Source organism: Homarus americanus, unplaced genomic scaffold, assembly GCF_018991925.1.
Source record: "Homarus americanus isolate GMGI-L3 unplaced genomic scaffold, GMGI_Hamer_2.0 scaffold30279, whole genome shotgun sequence".
In the NCBI taxonomy this organism is placed as follows: Eukaryota; Metazoa; Arthropoda; class Malacostraca; order Decapoda; family Nephropidae; genus Homarus; species Homarus americanus.
In genome coordinates, this window is record NW_024749980.1 from 1 (window position 1) to 21,118 (window position 21,118).

General features: G+C 41.8%; 1 protein-coding gene across 1 annotated transcript; it reads right to left on the reverse strand.

The window, feature by feature from the left end:
- Positions 1-2,193: 2,193 nt before the first annotated feature.
- On the reverse strand, positions 2,194-2,675 carry LOC121853981 (the record flags this gene model as incomplete). The annotated part of the gene is made up of 2 exons (XM_042348372.1): positions 2,525-2,675; positions 2,194-2,432 (listed from the first exon to the last, which is right to left on the reverse strand). Coding segments are annotated over exons 1-2 (390 nt in total), but the record flags the coding sequence as incomplete, so codon positions are not given.
- Between the last annotated feature and the right edge of the window lie 18,443 nt (positions 2,676-21,118).

The window sequence follows — 21,118 nt, forward strand, 5'->3', positions numbered from 1 at the left end:
AACTAGAGTTACAGAGCACTTCACAGAGGGTCAATGAAATTAATACAGTTGCAGCAGTTCGATTAATGAGAGGAAACAGGGGGGAATTTGGTACAAGATATAAATGATGGTTTAAAAGATAAAAGGACCTTTCTGCAGGCAAGGCAAGAGAGGATACATGGAATGGATTAGTAGATATTAAAAATGTAATCTGGCAGACTGGTGTACAGCTGTTCAGAAGAGTTGTAAGAATCCACCCTGGGAAGAACGAGAAGTAGAGTTAGACATAGTGCCTCTCACAATGAAGAAATCATTACATGAACCAGACAGTTAAGGGCTTTATATGGGAATAAGATTATAATTGCCTAAAATAAACACATTGCATGTATATTGTACTTCATTATGTCAAGTGGCAGGGCAGGTGTGATCCTTATAAGACAGTACACTGAACAAGGAAATGATGACATCAAAATTGGACTTTCGCTGAGCAGTTTTATATCATCAACACAAGCTGAGTTTTATGCAATGTTAGTAGGATTGGAAAATGTTGTAAATATGTATAAAGATGCATATTTTTTGTTGATAGTAGGGCAGCTTTGGATTCTTTGAACAGTGGGAGTCCAGTCTTTTGGAAGACATTATTGGTTCATGTAGAAAATTAGTAAAGACAATATGAAAAATGTACATAATGTTCAATTTGTAAGGGTCCCTTCACATGTAGGCATTGGTCTAATGAAGCAGTAGATATATAGCAAAAGAGCCACGGAAAGCCTAGATCGACATAATATGCACTAAAAACCTTGAAACAATTATGAGCAAATTACGGAAAATACAATCAATAGAAGATACTAAAAGGAATGAGATATACGAGAAAAGTGAAACAATGAAATGTCAACACCATGTTCTCAATGAACACAAAATTTACATATGGGAAAGATAGGAGAGGTGGAAAGATTCAGTGTATGAGGTTAAGATTAGGATATAAATATTATTGGGAACTCAAATCAAGAAATGAACAGGATAAAGAATGTAGAGGCTTAGAACATCCAGATCCCATACCCGCCATAATTATATACTGGAATGCCCATTGCTTAATGTATATAGAAATGCCCATATAAATAATGTCCCCATGCAAATAGAGTGGATGTTTAAAATAGGAAAATAGATGAAATATTAAAGAAATATAGAAATTTTGCATCTAGAATATAACTATGTATGTATATAACTGATTATATGAAATATTAGGATTTACGTGAGTCCTGAGAGGGACATTCCTGACTGGGGGTGGGGATGATTATGTCACTTCATCCCTTTGAGATGTATTAATGGTTTTTGTATCTCAATAAACGTATCAATCAATCAATCAATCAATCAGCACATATTATAACCTCTGTGTTCCAGGAAATTGGTAGCGAGCCATATGACTTATGTCACTTCATCCCTTTGAGATGTATTAATGTTTTTTGTATCTCAATAAACGTATCAATCAATCAAATCCCGCACTTATTACAAAGCTGCTAAGCTTGATCCACTCGTCCACCACCCTATTTGTGAATCAGTTTCTTTCTATCTCCCTCCTAATCCTAAACTTATCCAACTTGAATCCGTTGCTCCGAGCCCTATCCTGCTCGGATATTATAAAAAACTTTATCTATATCCCCTTTATTGATTCCTTTCACCCACTTAAATACTTCTATCATATCTCCCCGCACTCTTCGTCTTTCTAGGGAATGCAAGTTAAGTTTCTTTAACCTATCCTGATATGGAAGGTTTCTAAGTCCCGGAATCTTTTTTGTCATTCTTCGCTGCACCGACTCTAGTGAATTTATATCCATTCTATAATAGGGGCACCAGAACTGGACCGCATAATCGAGGTGCGGCCTGACTAGCGCAAGATATAGTTGCAATAAGACCTCTGCACTCCTCTTGTCACTTACACTTCTAGATATAAAACCCAATACTCTGTTTGCCATATTTCGAACATTAACGCACTGTTTTCTAGGCCGTAGGTCCGGGTTTACATGTACCCCAGGTCTCTTTCACAAGTCGACTTCTCTAGGTTGATGTTGTTAAGGCTGTTGTTGTTAAGAATCTTGTGTGCAGACGTCTTCAGTTTCACGTGTCTCACTACATCACCCTCCCCTCCACTATTCGGCCTAGTGGCCACTGGTTACGGGTTAGGTTCTGATTTATTACTAACAGAAGGCCATGTACTTGGAAGTTGCGTAACTGCTTGAAGTACTTCCGGCGTTGTCGCAAAGATGGGAGGTCCTCCTTTAACCATCGCTTCCAGAACTGGTCCGCCAGAAATTGTGCATGCTTCCAGCCCCTTTGGTATATGTGTGAGGCATATGGCGGGTTGAAAACCCACTCGATCTCTTTCTTCAATAGTGTATGTGGAACCTTGGCATTTGTTTTCCAGCGTCTATCTGCAGCACGGAGTTTCTTGTCGGCTTTGACAATATATTTGTCCCATTATCTGAGTGAATGCGTTCTGCTACACCCCAACGTGCAAAGAAACTCGTTATCGCGTTAAGGAAAGTACTAGCATCAAGTGCACTGAGGAGATCTAGGTGGATGGCTCTTGTGGTCAGACAGGTGAATAAGCAGCCCCACCGTTTCATCTGTTTTCTTCCCTGCTTGACAATGAAGGGACCAAAGCAGTCGACTTCAGTGTAGGCAAATTGCGCCTTCATCGGGTCCATTCTATCAGCGGGGAGGTCAGCCTCCCTCTGAAATGATTCCCTCCAATTATTTCGTCGACAAATAAAACACTGCTTCAGCACCCTGTCAATCACTCTACGCCCTTTGGGAACCCAAAACCTCTGTTGTAATACTGCTAGAGTATGTTCTCTTCCTGAGTGTCCCGCTTCATTCTCATGGGTCTCGCTTATTATAAGCTCTGTAATGTGATGATCACGGGGCAACAAGATAGGATGTTTACTGGCCCTCGGTAGAGCAGCCTTCCTCAGACGACCGCCCACCCAGGAGTCCATTCTCATCTAGGCGTGGTTCCATCCGGTATACGGGACTCTGTTTCATGAGTTCTCCGTGTTCCTCCAAACTTCTTATCTCTGTACGACAATGCTCCCGTTGCACGTAACACAAAATCACAGTCTGAGAGGATTGCAATTCACTTACCCTAGGTGTTGGCTCCTTACCTCGTATATGTTCCTTCTTCCGGTACCAGACAATGAATCTCCTAATCCACGCCACGCCTCGCAACAGTTTATACCATGATGAGTACCTTTCCCACAGTTTTTTTTTAGCAGACTCTCCTCCCGTTTAGCCCCCGACTCCAGAGCTGTGGCGTCAACCTTTACTTCCAGGTCCTCTGTGAGACCTGGCACTAACTGCAGACCTTCTGGCCAATAATTCTCAGTCCGCCACAGGAATCCTGGGCCTCGGATCCACCTGCACCCACCGATCATGTCGTCACAACTCAGCTGAACTCACGTGCCTCCATTGCGTCTTATCAGATTGTTTGTGTATCATCGCTACTCGGTTTGCTACAAACGTGTGGAACCGCCGCTCTGTGTTGCAAATATACTGCAATACTATCACACTATCCGTCCAAAAGAAAGACCTTTCGGTCTCTATCGTCTGCTCCTTCCTAATGTGTCTCATCAGCGTTGGTTGCTAGTACAGCAGCACACAGTTCCAAACGAGGTATGATCAACTGCTTAAGAGGTGCCAGCTTGGACTTGCCATACACAAAGGTGCAACGAATGCTCCCAGTCTCATCCGTGATTCTAAGCTATGATACCAGTACCGTATGCGGCCTGCGAGGCATCACAGGAATGGTGTAATTGGAACGAAGTCCCCTTTGTTTACTGGGGAAGTTTACTGGGAGGTGGTTGTGGGGATTAACACAGGGAGGAGGATGTAGGTTATAAGACATGTTAGGTTCTGACAGGTTCCATCACTAAAAACACAATGGGTACATGTAGCACTGACCTACAAATACCATGCACTATGGACACTGCAAACATTACAAATCGCTGGGGACAATGACAAATCAAATTAAGCACTGAACATATTCTGGGAAGAGTGTTTTGCGAGTATCAATTCGCACATACAAGGATGAGAAACATTTATTTGAGTTGTTAAGATGTCATACGAGGACACTTTTCATGCTGTACTACTCGGGGTCCCTTACCGCACAATACTCAAATCGATTTAAATGAGGGGGAGACGTGCCAGGTGTAATGGGTAACAGAGGGAGGACGTGGGTTTGCATTACTTATGCTGCCACCAGTTTAATAATGACGGTAGAACTCGAGTAGAAAATATAGTGAGAATTAATAGTAGGAGGATTGTAAAGTGAGTAAAGTTGGTAGCGTGGCCGATTAGTTATTTGACTGTTAATATACATAAGAACATAAGAAAATAAGGAGTCTGTAATAGGCCGGTTGGCCTGTGCATGGCAGCTCCTGTCGAGAGTTACTACCACTCTCTATCATCCATGAATCTATCTAGCCTCCTTTTAAAACTTTCCAGCGTTCCAGCACTTACTACAAAGTTGCTAAGCTTGTTCCACTCGTCCACCACCCTATTTGTGAACCAGTTCCTTCCTATCTCCCTCCTAAACCTAAATATATCCAACTTAAATCCGTTGCTACGAGTCCTGTCCTGCTCGGATATTATAAGAACTTTATATATGTCGCCTTTATTGATTCCTTTCACCCACTTAAATAATTCTGTCATATCTCCCTGCACTCTTCGTCTTTCTAGGGAATGCAAGTTTAGTTTCTTTAACCTATCTTGATATGGAAGGTTTCTAATCCCGGAGGAAATCTTCTAAACGGCACTTCCAAGTACAGCTATTTATTACTTAACTGGATGGCATGGACACATTAATAAATCATTATATTAACGTTACTACACAATGACTCCGAGACGCACACATGAAATGGATACACTTTCCACCAAAAGCAACTCACCCATTGAATCGCTCTGACAATGACTCACTTATGACCTGAGGGAGGCCCAGCGGCTGGGGATCCTGTCTGTAGGGCCTGGTACAACTGAAGAGTGGTTCTGGCGGGTGCTGGACTGTCTCTTGTGGGAGACTGCTAGCTGGGGACTCGGTGCTGGGAAGGGAATTCCCCCTCCCGACCTCTACTTGTGACGAGTGTGACTCCATCTGGCTCTGAGTTCTGTCTCTCCGTGTCTGTCTGTGGGAAGGAGCTGTAGGCCCCTTGTGTTGGAGGTGTCAGGCAGGCAGATTTCGCCACGAATCTGGGTGTGTCTGGCCAGGTGTCAGGTGTACTTGTTGAAGGCCAGCTTCCCTAACTAACAAGGTCATGACGCCAGCTGGAGGCAAGAATTCTTATTCCTTTGTTTCTGTGACCTCTGTTGGGTCAGGTCTTAATCTCACTTTAATTACAGTACTGTAGGGTGGGTCAACTTACGTGGGTGTACACCTGCTCATCTAGTTGCTGCCATATGTGTCGTTCTTCTCTAAGTTGTATGCTTTGGTGTGGTAAACAATCATAAGAACTTAAGAATGGAGGAAACTGCAGCGGGCCTATTGGCCCATACTGGGCAGTCCCGTTTACACCCAACCCCGATTGCTCATATAAGCATCCAACCTATGTTTGAAGCTATTCAGCGTATTCGAGTTAATGATGATATTTGGTAACTTGTTCCATTCATCCACTACTCTGTTTCCAAACCAGTGTTTACCTATTTCGCGCCTAAATCTAAATTTGTCTAATTTAAAACCATTGTTACAAGTTCGCTCCTGGTTGGATAGTTTGAGTACCTTTATAATGTCCCGTTTGTTTAGCCCTGACTACCATTTATACACCTCTATCAGGTCGCCCCTCGCTCTACGTCTCTCGAGGGAGTGCAAATTAAGATGCTTTAACCTGTCTCTATACTCAAGGTTCCTAATGCCCGGGATTAGTCTTGTCATTCTCCTCTGAATTATAATAATGGTCCAAGTACTGAGCCCTGGGGAACTCCACTAGTGGCGTTGCTCAAATGGGACTTAGTGCCGTTAATGCTCACTCGCTGTTTCCTGTCCTGTAACCACGCCCTAATCCGACGATTGGTATCAGTGTACAAACAAACAACAAGCAGGTAGATTTCCACCAGGTCACAAAAACACACTTGTGCACTGTAGTCACCTTTAATAGTCACTAATTCTTCACAACACTGTTCACAGGGTAATGGCTGCACAGATGGACTTCTCACTTCGAATACATAGTCAGCACACTACCAGTTTACAATTCCTTAGTCTTTTCACTTTATATTGATCGCAACAATTCCACAATTCTTGCACAACAATTATCTTCAGTTGTCCTACTAGGTTTGTTCTTGACATGAGCAGAAACGATCTACTGACTGAGTCAGTCGCACACTGAAGCCTCTTGAACATCCTTAGCACCACCCAGATGTGCCTGGGTGGTTCGAGAATGTTCTTTTCTGATCGAGGCCTACAATAATACGTAAATCATAACAAAAATGATGCAACACATTCGAGAATATTCTTTCATAAGTATTACATTAATATTTACACGAAAATCTTCCTAAACTTGACAAAATAACTGTTACTTGGGAAAAAAAATAATAAGAACATAAGAAAATAAGAAGTCTGCAATAGGCCGGTTGGCCTGTGCATGGCAGCTCCTGTCGAGAGTTACTACCACTCTCTATCATCCATGAATCTATCTAGCCTCCTTTTGAAACTTTCCAGAGTTCCCGCACTTACTACAAAGATGCTAAGCTTGTTCCACTCGTCCACCACCCTATTTGTGAACCAGTTTCTTCCTATCTCCCTCCTAAACCTAAACTTATCCAACTTGAATCCGTTGCTCCGAGTCCTATCCTGCTCGGATATTATAAGAACTTTATCTATATCCCCTTTATTGATTCCTTTCACCCACTTAAATACTTCTATCATATCTCCCCGCACTCTTCGTCTTTCTAGGGAATGCAAGTTAAGTTTCTTTAACCTATCCTGATATGGAAGGTTTCTAAGTCCCGGAATCATTTTTGTCATTCTTCGCTGCACCGACTCTAGTGAATTTATATCCATTCTATAATAGGGGCACAAGAACTGGACCGCATAATCGAGGTGCGGCCTGACTAGCGTAAGATATAGTTGCAATAAGACCTCTGCACTCTTGTTACTTACACTTCTAGATATAAAACCCAATACTCTGTTTGCCTTATTTCGAACATAAACGCACTGTTTTCTAGGCTGTAGGTCCGGGCTTACAAGTACCCCTAGGTCTCTTTCACAAGTCGACTTCTCTTGGTTGATGTTGTTAAGGCTGTATACATTATAAGTATTTGTTCTTCCAATATTAAGTACGCTGCACTTGCTGGTGTTGAATTTCATTTGCCATTTTTCAGACCAACCCTGCAGTTTATTTAGATCCTCCTGTAATGCATTTGCATCCTGCCCTGAATTAATTTGCCGCCCTATTTTGGTGTCATCCGCAAACTTGCTTATGTCACTGCTGATCCCAGTATCTAAATCGTTTATGTAGATTATGAACAAGAGTGGGCCTAGTACTGACCCCTGGGGAACCCCACTGGTTACACGGCCCCACTCAGATTTAACACCATCTACTGACCCTCTGCGTTCTATCGGTGAGCCATGATTTTATCCAATTTAAAACTTTCCCCTCGATACCATGAGCCTTAATTTTTCTCAGAAGCCTCTGATGCGGTACTCTGTCAAATGCTTTGCTAAAGTCTAAGTAAATAACATCGTAATTTTCGTCATTATCTACTACCTCGAAGACTTTCCTAAAAAACGTTAGCAGATTTGTTAGACAAGATTTTCCCTTTGTAAACCCATGATGAGAGTCGTAGATTAATTTGCTTTTCTCTAGATGCGATCGGATGCTATCTGCTATAATTGATTCAAGAAATTTCCCCACTACTGACGTCAAACTGATGGGCCGGTAATTTGACGCTGATGCTCTGTCTCCCTTTTTGAATATGGGTACTACATTTGCCTGTTTCCACAAGTCTGGCACAACTCCAGTGTCTAATGATTTTGTAAATAAGTTTACGAGGGGTCCGCTAATCTGTTCCCTACACTCTTTCATGACTCGAGGGAAAATTTCATCCGGCCCTGGGGATTTTGTTTTCTTTAGTTTATTTATCTTCTTAAGAACATCCTCTTTTCTGATAGTGATATTCTTTAATTTCTCTTCTTCCTTCCCCTTAAATATCAGTTCCACCTCTGGAATTTCATCTCAAATTTCTTCTGTGAAAACTGATAAGAAGTAGCTGTTCAATGCTTTGCTTATTTCTTCACTGCCATTTATCACTTCTCCCCTCCCTGACTTTAAAGGCCCAACTTTGTCCTTGACCTTTGTCCTATATACCTGGAAAAATCCCTTGGGATTCGCCTTGGATTCTCTTGCTATTTTGATTTCATAGTCTCTCTTTGCTTTCCTTACATTTTTCTTAACATTCCTAGATAGTTCATTATACCTGTTTCTGAGCTGCTCCTCCCCTCCCTTTAATTTCTTATATATTCCTTTCTTTATTCCTATGTCATGTTTAAGTTTTCTGGTCATCCACCTTGGCTCATTCTTATTTGACCTAATTTTTCTGTATGGTATATTTTGTTCTTGTGCTTTATGTAGTATACTAGTGAATATATTATAGTCATGATCAATTGTTGTGTCATCTATGACCTCACCCCTTCCTACTGGGAACTGACGTGACTGTTCCCAGGTGACCTCACCTAGGTACCTTCTTAACCCCTGATAATCCGCCAACCGAAAGTTTGGGACTCTGACCATATTGTCATTGTTTTTCGTTTCCCAATTTAGGGTGAACCTGATTTCTCTGTGATCACTGTTACCTAGTTTTTCCCCTACTGTGATATCTCTGATAATATTTTCTTTATTTGTTTATACTAGGTCTAATATATTGTCACCTCTAGTAGGTTATGTAATTAGTTGTTTCAAAAAAATTGTCCTGTACTGCGTCTAGGAAGTCTTCAGATTCATAGTCGCCTACAATGTTGTCCCAGTCAATATTTCTGAAGTTGAAATCCCCCATAATGCATAGGTTGTTATATTTTGCTGCCCTACTCATTTCCTGCCATTTGGGCTGAGCTGCTTCTTTGCCATGACTTGGGGGCCTGTAAATCACTCCCACAATTAGTTTTCTCTTCCTTCCGTGATTTCTATCCACACAGACTCGGTGCCTATTTCACCCTTTATTAAATTATTAATACAACATTTTAATGTATCATTGACGAAGAGTGTGACCCCTCCCCCCTTCCTACCTTCCCTGTCCTTGTGAAAAAGGTTGTACCCTTGTATGTGGTACTCTGATAAAAAAAATTTGCTTGCCAAATTCATCCAAGTTTCGGTGATTGCTATGACGTCTACATTCTCGGTACATACAACCGCTCTCAGCAAGTCTATTTTATTTCTAACGCTTCTACTGTTTGTATAGTATACATTTAAACCTACCCTTCCCTGGTCCTGTTTTGCCCCTTGTCCTGAGCATCTAATTTTACTTCCCAGGACCTGCTTATTTTTTGACTCCCACTTTCCCCGACCCCTCTCTACTGGCGAAACCCCCCCTTCGGAGTGACAATTTCACGCTCCAGGGATGCAGACAACGTCTTTTCCCCCTCACGAGACAAGTGTACTCCATCGCGACTGTACAGGTAGTCGTTGCCATAGAATCGTTGCCAGTTATCAATGAATGCACAATGTTTTTCCAGTCGGCAATTTATAGCAATTGCCCTGGACAGCCATTCACGACCAACCCCTCTTCTAGGCAAGACACCACATACTATCGGGATCCCTCCCCTATCTCTAATCTTCCCCAGCGCCTCCCTATACCTCTTGAAAAGTTCCTCACTCCTAACCTTACCTATGTCGTTTCCTCCCACACTAAGACACACTACTGGATTGGTGCCCTCCCCTGACAAAACCCTGTCTAACCTCTCGGCTACATGCCCTATCCCAGCCCCAGGAAAACACACCCTAGTCCTACGTTTCCTATCTCTCGCACAAAAAGCCCTATCTACAAACCTCACCTGGCTGTCCCCAACTACCACGACCTTACCTGTGGGCAGGGTTTGTACAACTGCCCTTTCCTCTCCTTGATCCATACCGTCCTGCCTCTTCTCTTCCTCGCCAGCTTCCTGCAGCACCTGGTAAGGGTTACTACACTCCACACCCTGGTCAGCTTTCCTGAGCCTGACCCTAGTCCCCTTGGAGACAACCACTCTCCACGCCTGTTCCTCCTTCGCAGGTGTCCTGCTAGGCAGGACACCTACCTGAAGGAGTTCCGTCCTGAGGGCTTCATTTTCCCCCTTTGGAGTGTCAACCTCACTCCTCAACTGCCCCAGCTGCCTTAACAGAGTGGCAAGGAGGTCGTCTTTCCCCACACTCCCCTCCTCTTCCCCCACGACACAACGATCCACGGCGGCCATTTTCCAGTTTACAAACATTATAATAACGAATTGTGCCTTGGCATAACAATATAAAATGGTGTAAAACTAGTGTAAAGCTTTAGCTACCACCAGTGCTCTTGCTGAAGAACCGGAGTATATATTTCATTAACTAGGTAAATAATTATCTTTTTCTGCAAAATAATCGATGAATTGCTCATAGAAATTATCCCTAGATATCCGAAGTTGGAAGTCAATAACCTACTACTGAGTATATATAAATTGTTTTTATTGAATAATCTGGTGTCATCGCACAATATCATGTAAGGCATAATGAGCTTACTGTGTTTTTTACTTGACGGCCGCTTGGTGACGCCACCGTTCCAGGAGGATAAAAATAACATTGAGAGTTTGTTATCCACCTATTTTCTTGCTTCGGGTCATACTCTTGTGTTGTGGGGAGCTGTTGAACTCAATATTTATTCCCAGTATACCCTTCCCTCTTGAGACACCCTGGGAGAATGTTTATATCCCCTGAGAACACCTGACCTTATATCCATTTCTCATTTAGTTCTGACTGTTTATAAAGCCATCACTACATGATGTGGCAACATATAAACATGTAAACTTGGGTGATTTTATGATCATACTCGCTTCTCATTTTTTTTTCCGAATCCCAGTTAATATTAACATGCCTCTATGGAAAAATTGATTAGCTCTTTCGGATGTGAACCAAAAGGTTGGAGGTTCGAGCCTACCCGGGAGCAATCCTTTATATTAAGACCATTATAGTATCACTGAGTTGATTGAACCATAGAAAACGGGAGTCAATACAGCAGAATTTCGTGAAGCTCTCTGTTTTTCGTGGGAATACTGCTGTTGTAATGCATATGGAAGATGCACTCCCAACAGCCCCGATAACACGGTATTACTGGTAATACCAATATCGCTCGGTACATATAATGAAGATCAATGAACTAGAAAATACTGAGACCACTTGGAACGGGTAGTTGACTACACACAGCCTAGCTGAGGCTCGCTCGCTAGTAACACTCGTGGTAGACTTCGCTGTAGTATTGTAGCACGGTCTTCCCTGGTTGTTCCTGTCCTCAGATTCTAATTTTGCCACATTAAAGACATCCTTCCATGACCATCTTGCCCGAACCTCGGTATTGGTGGCAACACAGACAGTGCCTGAGATAATGATGGAGAAGCGTCAGAGATGTGACAAAAATAACTAAATCACAGACAATCTTTCGTCTAGCGACGACAGGCGATATTTATGTTACATTAATTCTTTCAATGGGTAAATGACAATTTCACTGTTACAACATGAACACTGATATTCACAAAATTCACAGAGTTAATCTGACTTAATATGGAGGGTGGAGAATCGTACACATACCTGAGATAATGATGGAGCAGAATAAGAGATGTGACTCTACTCCTTGATCACGTGTTTATATACGGCTAACTAGCAACTCAGGCCTGTGCGGTACACATGCCAGAAAGGCTAATCACGCAATGACAGAAATTACATTCAACTCAGTTGCTGTACATTTAACTATGACACTCAATGCCATGGGTCGGGAATTTCTTACTTCTATTTTTATAAGCTAATCAGAGATTGAGCTTGCCAGGAAAAAGTGGAATTTCACACGCTAACAACACTGTTTTCACAAAGTCAGCGAAACTACAAACAAGGAACTATTCACGGGGATATGTTAGATTTTGGAGATTATACAGGTTGACAGAATAGTTCAGGAGATTAATGACTTTCTTAAATAGATAACTGACACTAACTAAACTACAATTATCAGATTCTCTGATGTTTGGGCATCAAAATAATCTAACTTCAGTAGCAATTGGAAATTCAAGGCTATCCCCAGGGACAACATCATGGGATGCCATTCGTACTGGCAGACTCGACACTCACTTACTTAACCAGTGTTACTAACAATAAAGACAGTTAAAGCTTTTAACATCACTCCCAAAGGATCTTGTATGCTTTAACTGTAATCAGACATCTCTAAGTTGACTCAAAACAATGGTGTCCTCTCTCATATTCAAATTCACTTTATAGAGAGGTTGGTTTCAGGAAGTCAGAGAAAATGGGAAAACGGAGGACTCGGGCGTCTTGAAGCGATGAGAAAACGGATGCCTCAGGTGGGAGACTCAAAGGAAGGCATAGCTACATGTTTTGTGGGCTATTGAGCGTAATATGAATCGTCTGATTTTACGTTAACTGACCTGTATGACTGTGGTCATTACAATGACAGCGTTCGCCCATTGAATTGAGCTATCCTTCTAAATTCTCAGAATCCTTTGTATCATCCACAATTCAGAAAAGACAGGGCCACAAGAGGTGGTGGTGTACTACTGTGTCAAGGAGCACCTGCCAATGACCACTAATGAGAAGCTAAAAGAAATGAGATCATCTGAGTCTATTTGGTGTGATTTGATACCTCAAAACAGAAGCAAACTGGCAGTAGGTGTATGCAATTGGGCCGACTCAGCCTCGAGAGAGGAAGTAGCAGATCTTCATTGAGTTATCCAATCAGTATCCAGAGCACAGGCCATCATCATGGGAGATTATAATCATGAAAAGATAGACCGGTTGAAACTTCCCACACAATATGAGGGCCTGAGCTGCCACCATTTATGAGGGCCTGGGCTGCCACCATTTTATGAGGGCCTGGGCTGCCACCATTTTATAAGGGCCTGTGTGTCAGTAACAATTCCTTTTACTCTCATACTTATTCCCATTGGTAGCGTGACGAGAGGAGGCTCGTGGGTAGATGTAATGATAGTAACAAGTAATAGGGAAGAAATAACGGTAAATATTGTAGGTAAATAATAGACACAATATACAAATACAAAATTATTTAAACATTAATATGAAATTAGGAGAAAGAATTTATATGTACCAACAGACGAAATCTAGTACTAGGCCCTCAGGCTCCACATACTCACACCATTACTGGGTGGACATACTCAATAACACTCCCAACCCTACTGGGTGGACATACTCAATAACACTTCCAACCCTACTGGGTGGACATACTCAATAACACATAACTCTTAGTCACTTAGCCCATAAAGACCAGGGGCAACTGCCACTACAACACTCAGTCGTCAGGAGTGATACTCAAGCAACAGCCATGGGGTCCAGCCACCATGGGGTACTTTCCGACGAACTCTGAAGATCCCAGTGGATTAATCCCACCACACAAATAGCCCTACTGAGTTAGACACTCATCCACCAATGATGGGGGCTGGTAGTGGGGTGTGGCTTGGTGATCCGGGGTCACCTCCCAGGCCGAGCGTTAGGGCCAGACGAGCCAGCTATGGGGGCCATAGGTAGTCTGAAGTGTCTGACGGCCGGGTCTCACGAAGGTAACGGATCCTACTGGACCTCGGACATCTCCCCAGACACAGTGGATACAACATCCACTCTACAGACACGGCCTAGGCTGCGTTAGGGACCTGTATGGATGAAGGGACGGGCACTTACTAACAGTGACAACGACATCACATTTCAGGGGACGTTAAAGACGTAAATATGACTTCACTCAGAGCATATCAACTACGTTACTGTAACACTTGCACAATCAACTATCAATTGGGTCAAATCACTTAAAGAAGGGCGAATTACAACACAGAGTGGAATGGCCTACCTGTATGGATGAAGGGACGGGCACTTACTAACCGTAGAAATGCCCGCGGCACCTTCACTCAAAATAGGCCAGGGAGCCCACCTACTTCTATTTCGATGAATTAATTTACTGTACACTCTGACGTTGAAACTGAGACTATGAACTCAGTTTCATTCCCTACTATTATCCTCACTAACAATGCTCTGGCTGAGCTATCAAAAGCAAAATTAAATTGATTACAAGGGTTGGATGGCAACAGGTCCCAACATACAGCGTCTGCTACGAAATCAGCGGATTATATTCAGATAAAACGGGGGACGTTTCCACTGGGGGACTCGGAAGGTTTTGTGGACGTTTGAGCGTAATATGAATCCTTAAGGTTTTCAGGTTAGCCGTCATCACGATCATGACAACAAGACAAGGGAGAATTCCTTGGTCTCATTCAAGACTCATTCCTCACACAACACGTGACGAAACCCACGAGGGGAGACAACATTCTGGATTAGATTTGATGGCTGAGGAGGCTATGGTGGACGAGGTGCACGTCGGGGAGAAACTAATTCCAACCAGCGACCATTACATACTAAGATGGAATACAATCTTTGAGAGTCGAGAGAAAGTATTATAGTTGAGGAGGATTACTATGACTTCAACGATTACCAGCACAATGAAACCTCGAAGAACCAATGCAAAGATTCAATAGAATCACTAGTTAACAGTAGAGGAATGTATACCCAGGACAACAAAGAAAAGAGGAATACTGTAAGACAAGGTGGATGAATCACAGATCTAGGGAAGCCTGCAAGAGATAATACCAGATCTGGAAGAAATACCGGAGCACAGGGCATCATGCAGATTATGTATTATACAAAAGAGTCCTAATTGTGGCCAATCAAGACATTAGACACAGCTAATTCATAATATGCGAATGTCAGAAGTAAAATGAAACCAAGGATACTGTTGGCCTTCTAAAGGTCGAAAACAACGTGGCCCTGTAAGCCACAAGAAACGATGGACAACATGACAGTACCTACGAGACCATATCATCAAAGGGAAAGTAGCCACCATGAAAGAATTCAAAGCCCCTGGAATGGATGTAGTGCAGACCAAGGTGATAAATGAGGTAGCAAATGAGATTTGCACCCCACTAAGACTCTTCAAGAAGGGAAGAAAAAGTGCAGCACAAACCTATAGATCGACCAGTCTAACATTACATATATGCAAACTCTTTGAGAAAATTCTAAGGGACGCCATCATCCAACACCTGATCGAACATAGTCTTATCAACGCATCACAACACGGTTTCATGGAAAGAAAATCCTGTCTGATAAACTAACTCACGTTCCTTATAACGGAAACAGACTACTTGAACCAAGGCTCACCAATGGATGTATTGTATATGGATTTCTCCAAGGCGTTTGACAAAGTCTCACATGCAAGATTATGCCATAGGTTAACATCTTGCTCGAAGACAGGAAACGAAGAATGATAATAAATGGATTACATTCTGAATAGAAAAAGGTTCTCAGTGGAGTACCACAAGGTTTTGTCCTTAGACCTCCTGGCCTCCTTTGCTAGGCATGGCCACCTCTAGTGGGTGGCCATTAGGTAAATAAGATAATGTGCATAGACCAGTGAGCCGGACCAGCATAGTGTGTAAAGTACTTGAGAGCATTATAAGAGATGCCATGATGGAACATCTACTGCGAAACAACCTTGTAAAGGATTGCTGTAAGGGATTTGTATTCCTGTCCAATAATTGTTGGAACTGTATTGTTCAGTGTTGGGTTTGTTCTCTGTATCTGAAGCAGGTGTTGCTCATGGGTAGTACGGACCGAGTCACAGTGTGGGATGTAACCGTATTGCTGGTCACTTGGCTCCCTTCCTCTTACCCAGTTGGTCATCTGCTATCTCCTTGTATGTCAGCATGCCAGCTAGGACACTATCAGCCCTAGCCTCTGTGCTGTTCCTCCCGGGTCCATTACCAGTCCATTACCAAGTACCTGTGCCGGTTAGGTAGATATTTGATCTCTTGTGAAGTTGTTGAGAATACGCCAATTTACCACCTGTGCCGTGTGTATAAACAAGACCCCACGCTTGATATCCAGTGTCTACACTCCCGATATTTGTTCCGATTGGCAGTCCGACACTTCCATATCACATATGTTTATGTTGTTCTGTACTGTCTTCATGCTGATTATCAGTGTAAATTGTTACGAGTTGGGGATTTAGAATATAGTTAAAAGTCTACCCAGATCCCAACAGGCAACAACAATAAAAAAAAACAAAGACAATTGAACTATAAAAGGGTAGACAAAGGATGCGAGTTTTTGTTGTGTATAATAAAGTACCATAAATTCCTTAACAAAATATTCAGCTTCTTATAAATTACCCTTAACCATACTTTACCTAAACATAAGCAACATTGGCTTAACAGTATATACATATTTATACAACATACAACATTCTAAAGCATGTGGAGGTGGGGAGGCAATATAAGATTACAAAATACTCAAGTGCAGTGCTGAGATGGCTGACGAGTAAGGCTGAGTATTGAAGACGGTGGTAGGTAGTCACTGTGCGGTAGGTTTCCAGGATAGGTGATCCTAGTGTGGTCACTTCCTAGAGTGAATTGAACTTTCCTCGATCTGGAGCTGATGAGGAAGACTTGGAGGAGGTGACGCAACAACCAGGATATGGAGAAGGGAAACCCCGGAGTGGTAACTAAGACGAGTCATACTCGGGTTTCGTCCCTAGATGGCGTTGCTCGTGGTGCTGGGTAGGTAGATCATGACAATTGATGGCGTGGTTCGTAACAAAATACTTATAAATATACATCTTTTGTTACAAATATCCATAATCTTGTTCAATATCCTTGGTGAAAGCTGATGTATTCATCTGACAGCAATCTTTAAAAGAACCAGGGGGCGCTAACATCTAAACCCTCGACAACTGGCGCAGTGTGTAGGATTCTGTCGGAACTTTTTTCATATCGCCAAGTGACACTTCATTAAACTACTGCATTATTGATGTTAGAATATGTCCTCAGATTGAGTTTATTTGACATAGGATACAAGGAGAGTGACCAGTGGCCAGCCATACTTCATGATCGTGAGTGATAGCCTGATCGTATCGAGGTAGTGAGGTGAGTGTATTATTTTGGTCCAAGTCGTTAGGGAAATTGAAGTGTGACTGATCCTTCACATTTGGTGAGCGACCCATTTGTGTTTGCGTCTCACGGAACAGTTGCTCGCGTTTATGTCAACGCTGTATGGCCTTCGTCACCGTGTAGTGATGTATTTCGTCACATTGCTATGTTCACATTATTGTGGTAGGCTCAGTGAGAGTGTTATTACCCTTAATTAGCACAGTTAGATAAGTTGTCGGTTGTTGTATCGAGACTGTGGATTCCTGGGTGGATGTAATCAGAGCTTCGTTCACCGGTTCTTGAGTGTCAGTTTACACGCTCAACGATCATACATTTTCGTTCGAAAGTTTAATGTTTAATGTTGTCTGAATTTCAATATTATGATTTATTGTCACGGCCACCTTCATTTTTTTTTTCATTTATTGAGCACCCCCCCCTACACCCTTGTGTAAGGTGAAGCGCAGAAGCGTTTACAGCGCCCAACAGGGAAGCATGCTAAGTTCATGCTTGCCTTATGTCTCATGAGTTAAGGGAGTAGAAGCTGAAGAGTCGAGGGCGTAGAAGCCTGAAGAGTCAATGGTTTATGTCTAAGCAAGTTATTGGAAGCTCCAACAACTTGTCCCTGAATATGAAATTCGCAACTTTCGATTTCCAGCAGATACCTACTTTGCTGCTAGGTGAAGAGGGACCAAGGGGACTAGGAAAAGTGTCTAAACAACTTCCGCCGGCCCGGGAATCGAACCCGTGACATCTTGCTTGCTTGCTTTACCACCAGTGCCCCTGGCCACCTTCAATATACTTGAGATTCTTTAACTAGGTAAGGAAGCTGGTTTATCTGCTGAAAATATTAACTCGCTTATAGAGAAAGAAGAATATAAATATGTACAGGCAGTTGAAACAGATGAACGACAAAAAGAGAGAGAATTAAAAAGACTAAAATTTGAGTTTGAAGAGGCAGAAAAACTAAGGAATCGCGAATTAGCTATTGCTCAGTTTCGCTCAGATTCTAGTAAAGGTAATGAGGATACCGGTATGAAAGGTTGTTTTAAAGATCTTCGCTTACCTACATTTACAGAAGGTCAAGATGAAATAGACTCTTATCTCTTAAGATTCGAAAGACTCGCAGAGCTTCACAGTTGGCAGAAGAAAGATTATCATGTATAGTATATCTTGGTACATCATTGAGAGCATTAAAGGTTTATGTTAGCCTTCCTCGTGAAGTTGTTGAGGTCTACAATCAACTCAAGGAGGCATTATTACAGGCGTACTCGATTGATGCCGAGTCACACCGACTCAAGTTTAGAGAGGCAAAGATTTCTGACAATAAAAATTATGTTCAGTTAGTGTCTAGACCAGAACAACATTTAGACAGATGGGTTTCACTTAGTAACATAAATAAAATCTTTGAAGATTTCTCTGATTTCATGGTTAACGATCAAATTTTAAGTAGTTGTCATCCGGATCTAAGAACGTTCCTTAAGGAAAGGCCGTTTGCCAGTTCATTTCAGATGGCTCACGCTGCTGATAGATATAGATCGGCTCATAAATATTCAAAGCCAAGTAGAGTAACTTAGGAAAAATTTATACCTATTCCTAAGAATAAAAGTAACAAAAGCTCTTTTAGGAGGTCAAATGTAATCTGTCATTACTGTCCTAATCCAGGACATATAAAACCTGACTGCCCTCAGTTACATAGGCAGCCTAAAAGCAAAGTAAACGAGAAGAGTAAAAGTAAGATTAGTTTTGTTCTTGAATCAGACGTGATCCCTTATAACTTTCTAGCCGACTCGGATGGGTTAGTATTCTATAAAACGGCTACCGTGTGCTAGATACTGGATCTTTCACAATTTTGATTAAAAACGAACTTGTTCGTGTTATTCACAAGAGAGGTAGGTTGAGAAAACTTGGTGTGGCAAGCTACTTCTCTGAAGTAAGATATTTTATTCAGAACAAATTCTTTACCGGTTTTGTAACTCCTATAGCTACACCTATAAAGTTTGCTGATGATCTTCTTGGTATGGTTCCTGGAGTTGAGATTCTGTCGGTTAACTTAGTGGACGAGAAGATTTCTTTATTTGGAGTATTTCAAGCGATACTGTGTTAAAAGTAGAGACCAGGGGATCTAAGCAGAGGGAAACATTAGGGTTAACAGATTTATTGACACAAACTCTGGCTGGTTTGGATATTAGCAAACAGGACCTGATTGCTACTCAGAATGAATGTCCAATCCTTGCTTCTATTGGAAATAAAGTCCTAAATGAAGACACTGTAACTGCTAAGAGTAGAACTGTAAGGTATGAGATAATTAATGGCTTCATTTACAGAACTTGCCTTGGTAGTAAAAATAATTTTGATGTTGGTGAGAAACAACTTGCTGTACCGGAGAAACTCAGAAGCTGTTTCCTTTTTATTGCCCATGATTCAGCTGTGACAGGTCATTTTTCACACAAACACTTCTGATAAAAGTTTTTAGAAAAATCTCCTGTCCTGGTGCAGGGGAAGATATCAAGAGATATTGCAGGTCATGCCATAAGTGTCAAAAGGATTCTCCAAAGGTTCTGTAAGAAAGGTACCCACGGTGTCAATGCCCATCATAATTGAACCCTTTTCCAAAGTTGACATAGACTTAGTGGGACCCATAACTCCATGCTCTAATAACAAGACTAAGTATATACTCACCTTAATTGACTGTTCAACCCGTTTTCCTGAGGCGTTTCCCTTAAAGAATATAGATACTGCTACAATTGCTGAGAATCTCGTTCTAATATTTTCAAGAGTTGGCATCCCACGTGAAATTTTGTCTGACAGAGATGCTCAATTCACCTCGGATTTGATGAATGAAGTTATTCGCTTGTTTTCAGTTAAAGCTTTAACTAAAACACCTTATCTTGCGTGTTGCAATGGGATTGTAGAGAGGTTTCATAGCGTTCTTAAGGCCACGTTGAAGAAACTCTGCATAGAAAGACCTCAGGATTGGGACAGGTACATTTCACCAGTTCTCTTTGCATATAGGGAGATTCCACATTATACTTTGCAGTTTTTCCCTTTTGAATTACTTTATGGACGTCAGGTTCGCGTTCCTCTTACATGACTTGTGATTTGGGGGAGGAACTTACAACAACTTACCAGTATGTCCTTGATTTGAGATCGCGATTGGAAGATTCTATGAGATTAGCGAATGCAAAGGCAGAGTTCAGCAATAAACAGAATAAGAAAAATTTTGACAGAAATACGAGAGAGCGTAAACTGAAGGTACTGTAGGAGACGAGGTTCTAATCCTACTCCCTTCTTCTCAAAACAAATTGACAATGCAGTGGAAAGGTCCATACCCAGTTACAAAATGCCATGATAACTGAGTTGATTATTGTATCAAAGTAGGGAACAAGGTAAATCTCTTCCATTTTAATATATTTAAGAAGTATATCAGACGGGTAGAGGATGATTCCCCTAAAACGGAAAAGTGTCAGCTGTGTATTGTAGATGATGTAGGGACCAAGCTGAGATCTGTTTGTGACATTGAGCTCATTGGTGAATCTTCAGACTTTTATTTGAATGTAGATCCGGAGTTAAGTGAGGAAAAGGTAGATGAGCTAACTAACCTAATGACTGAGTTTACTGATGTTTTCTCAGATGTTTCAGGCAAAACACAAACTGTCATTCATGATATTAAATTAACTACTGACATGCCTATACACAAGAAGCCATATCATATCCCTTATAATTTCTTTAAAGCCTTTGATGAGGAAGGAGACATAATGTTGTTCTTGTTAAAAAGGCAGATAACAGCTTAAGAGTTTGTATAGATTTTAGATGTCCAAATGGCGTGACTCTGTTTGATACAGAGCCTATGCCTACTACTTTGGGAAACTTGTAAATGATAAATATATCACCGAGATGGACATGTGTAAAGGTTAATGGCAAGTTGAATTGTCGGAGAACTCTAAAGTT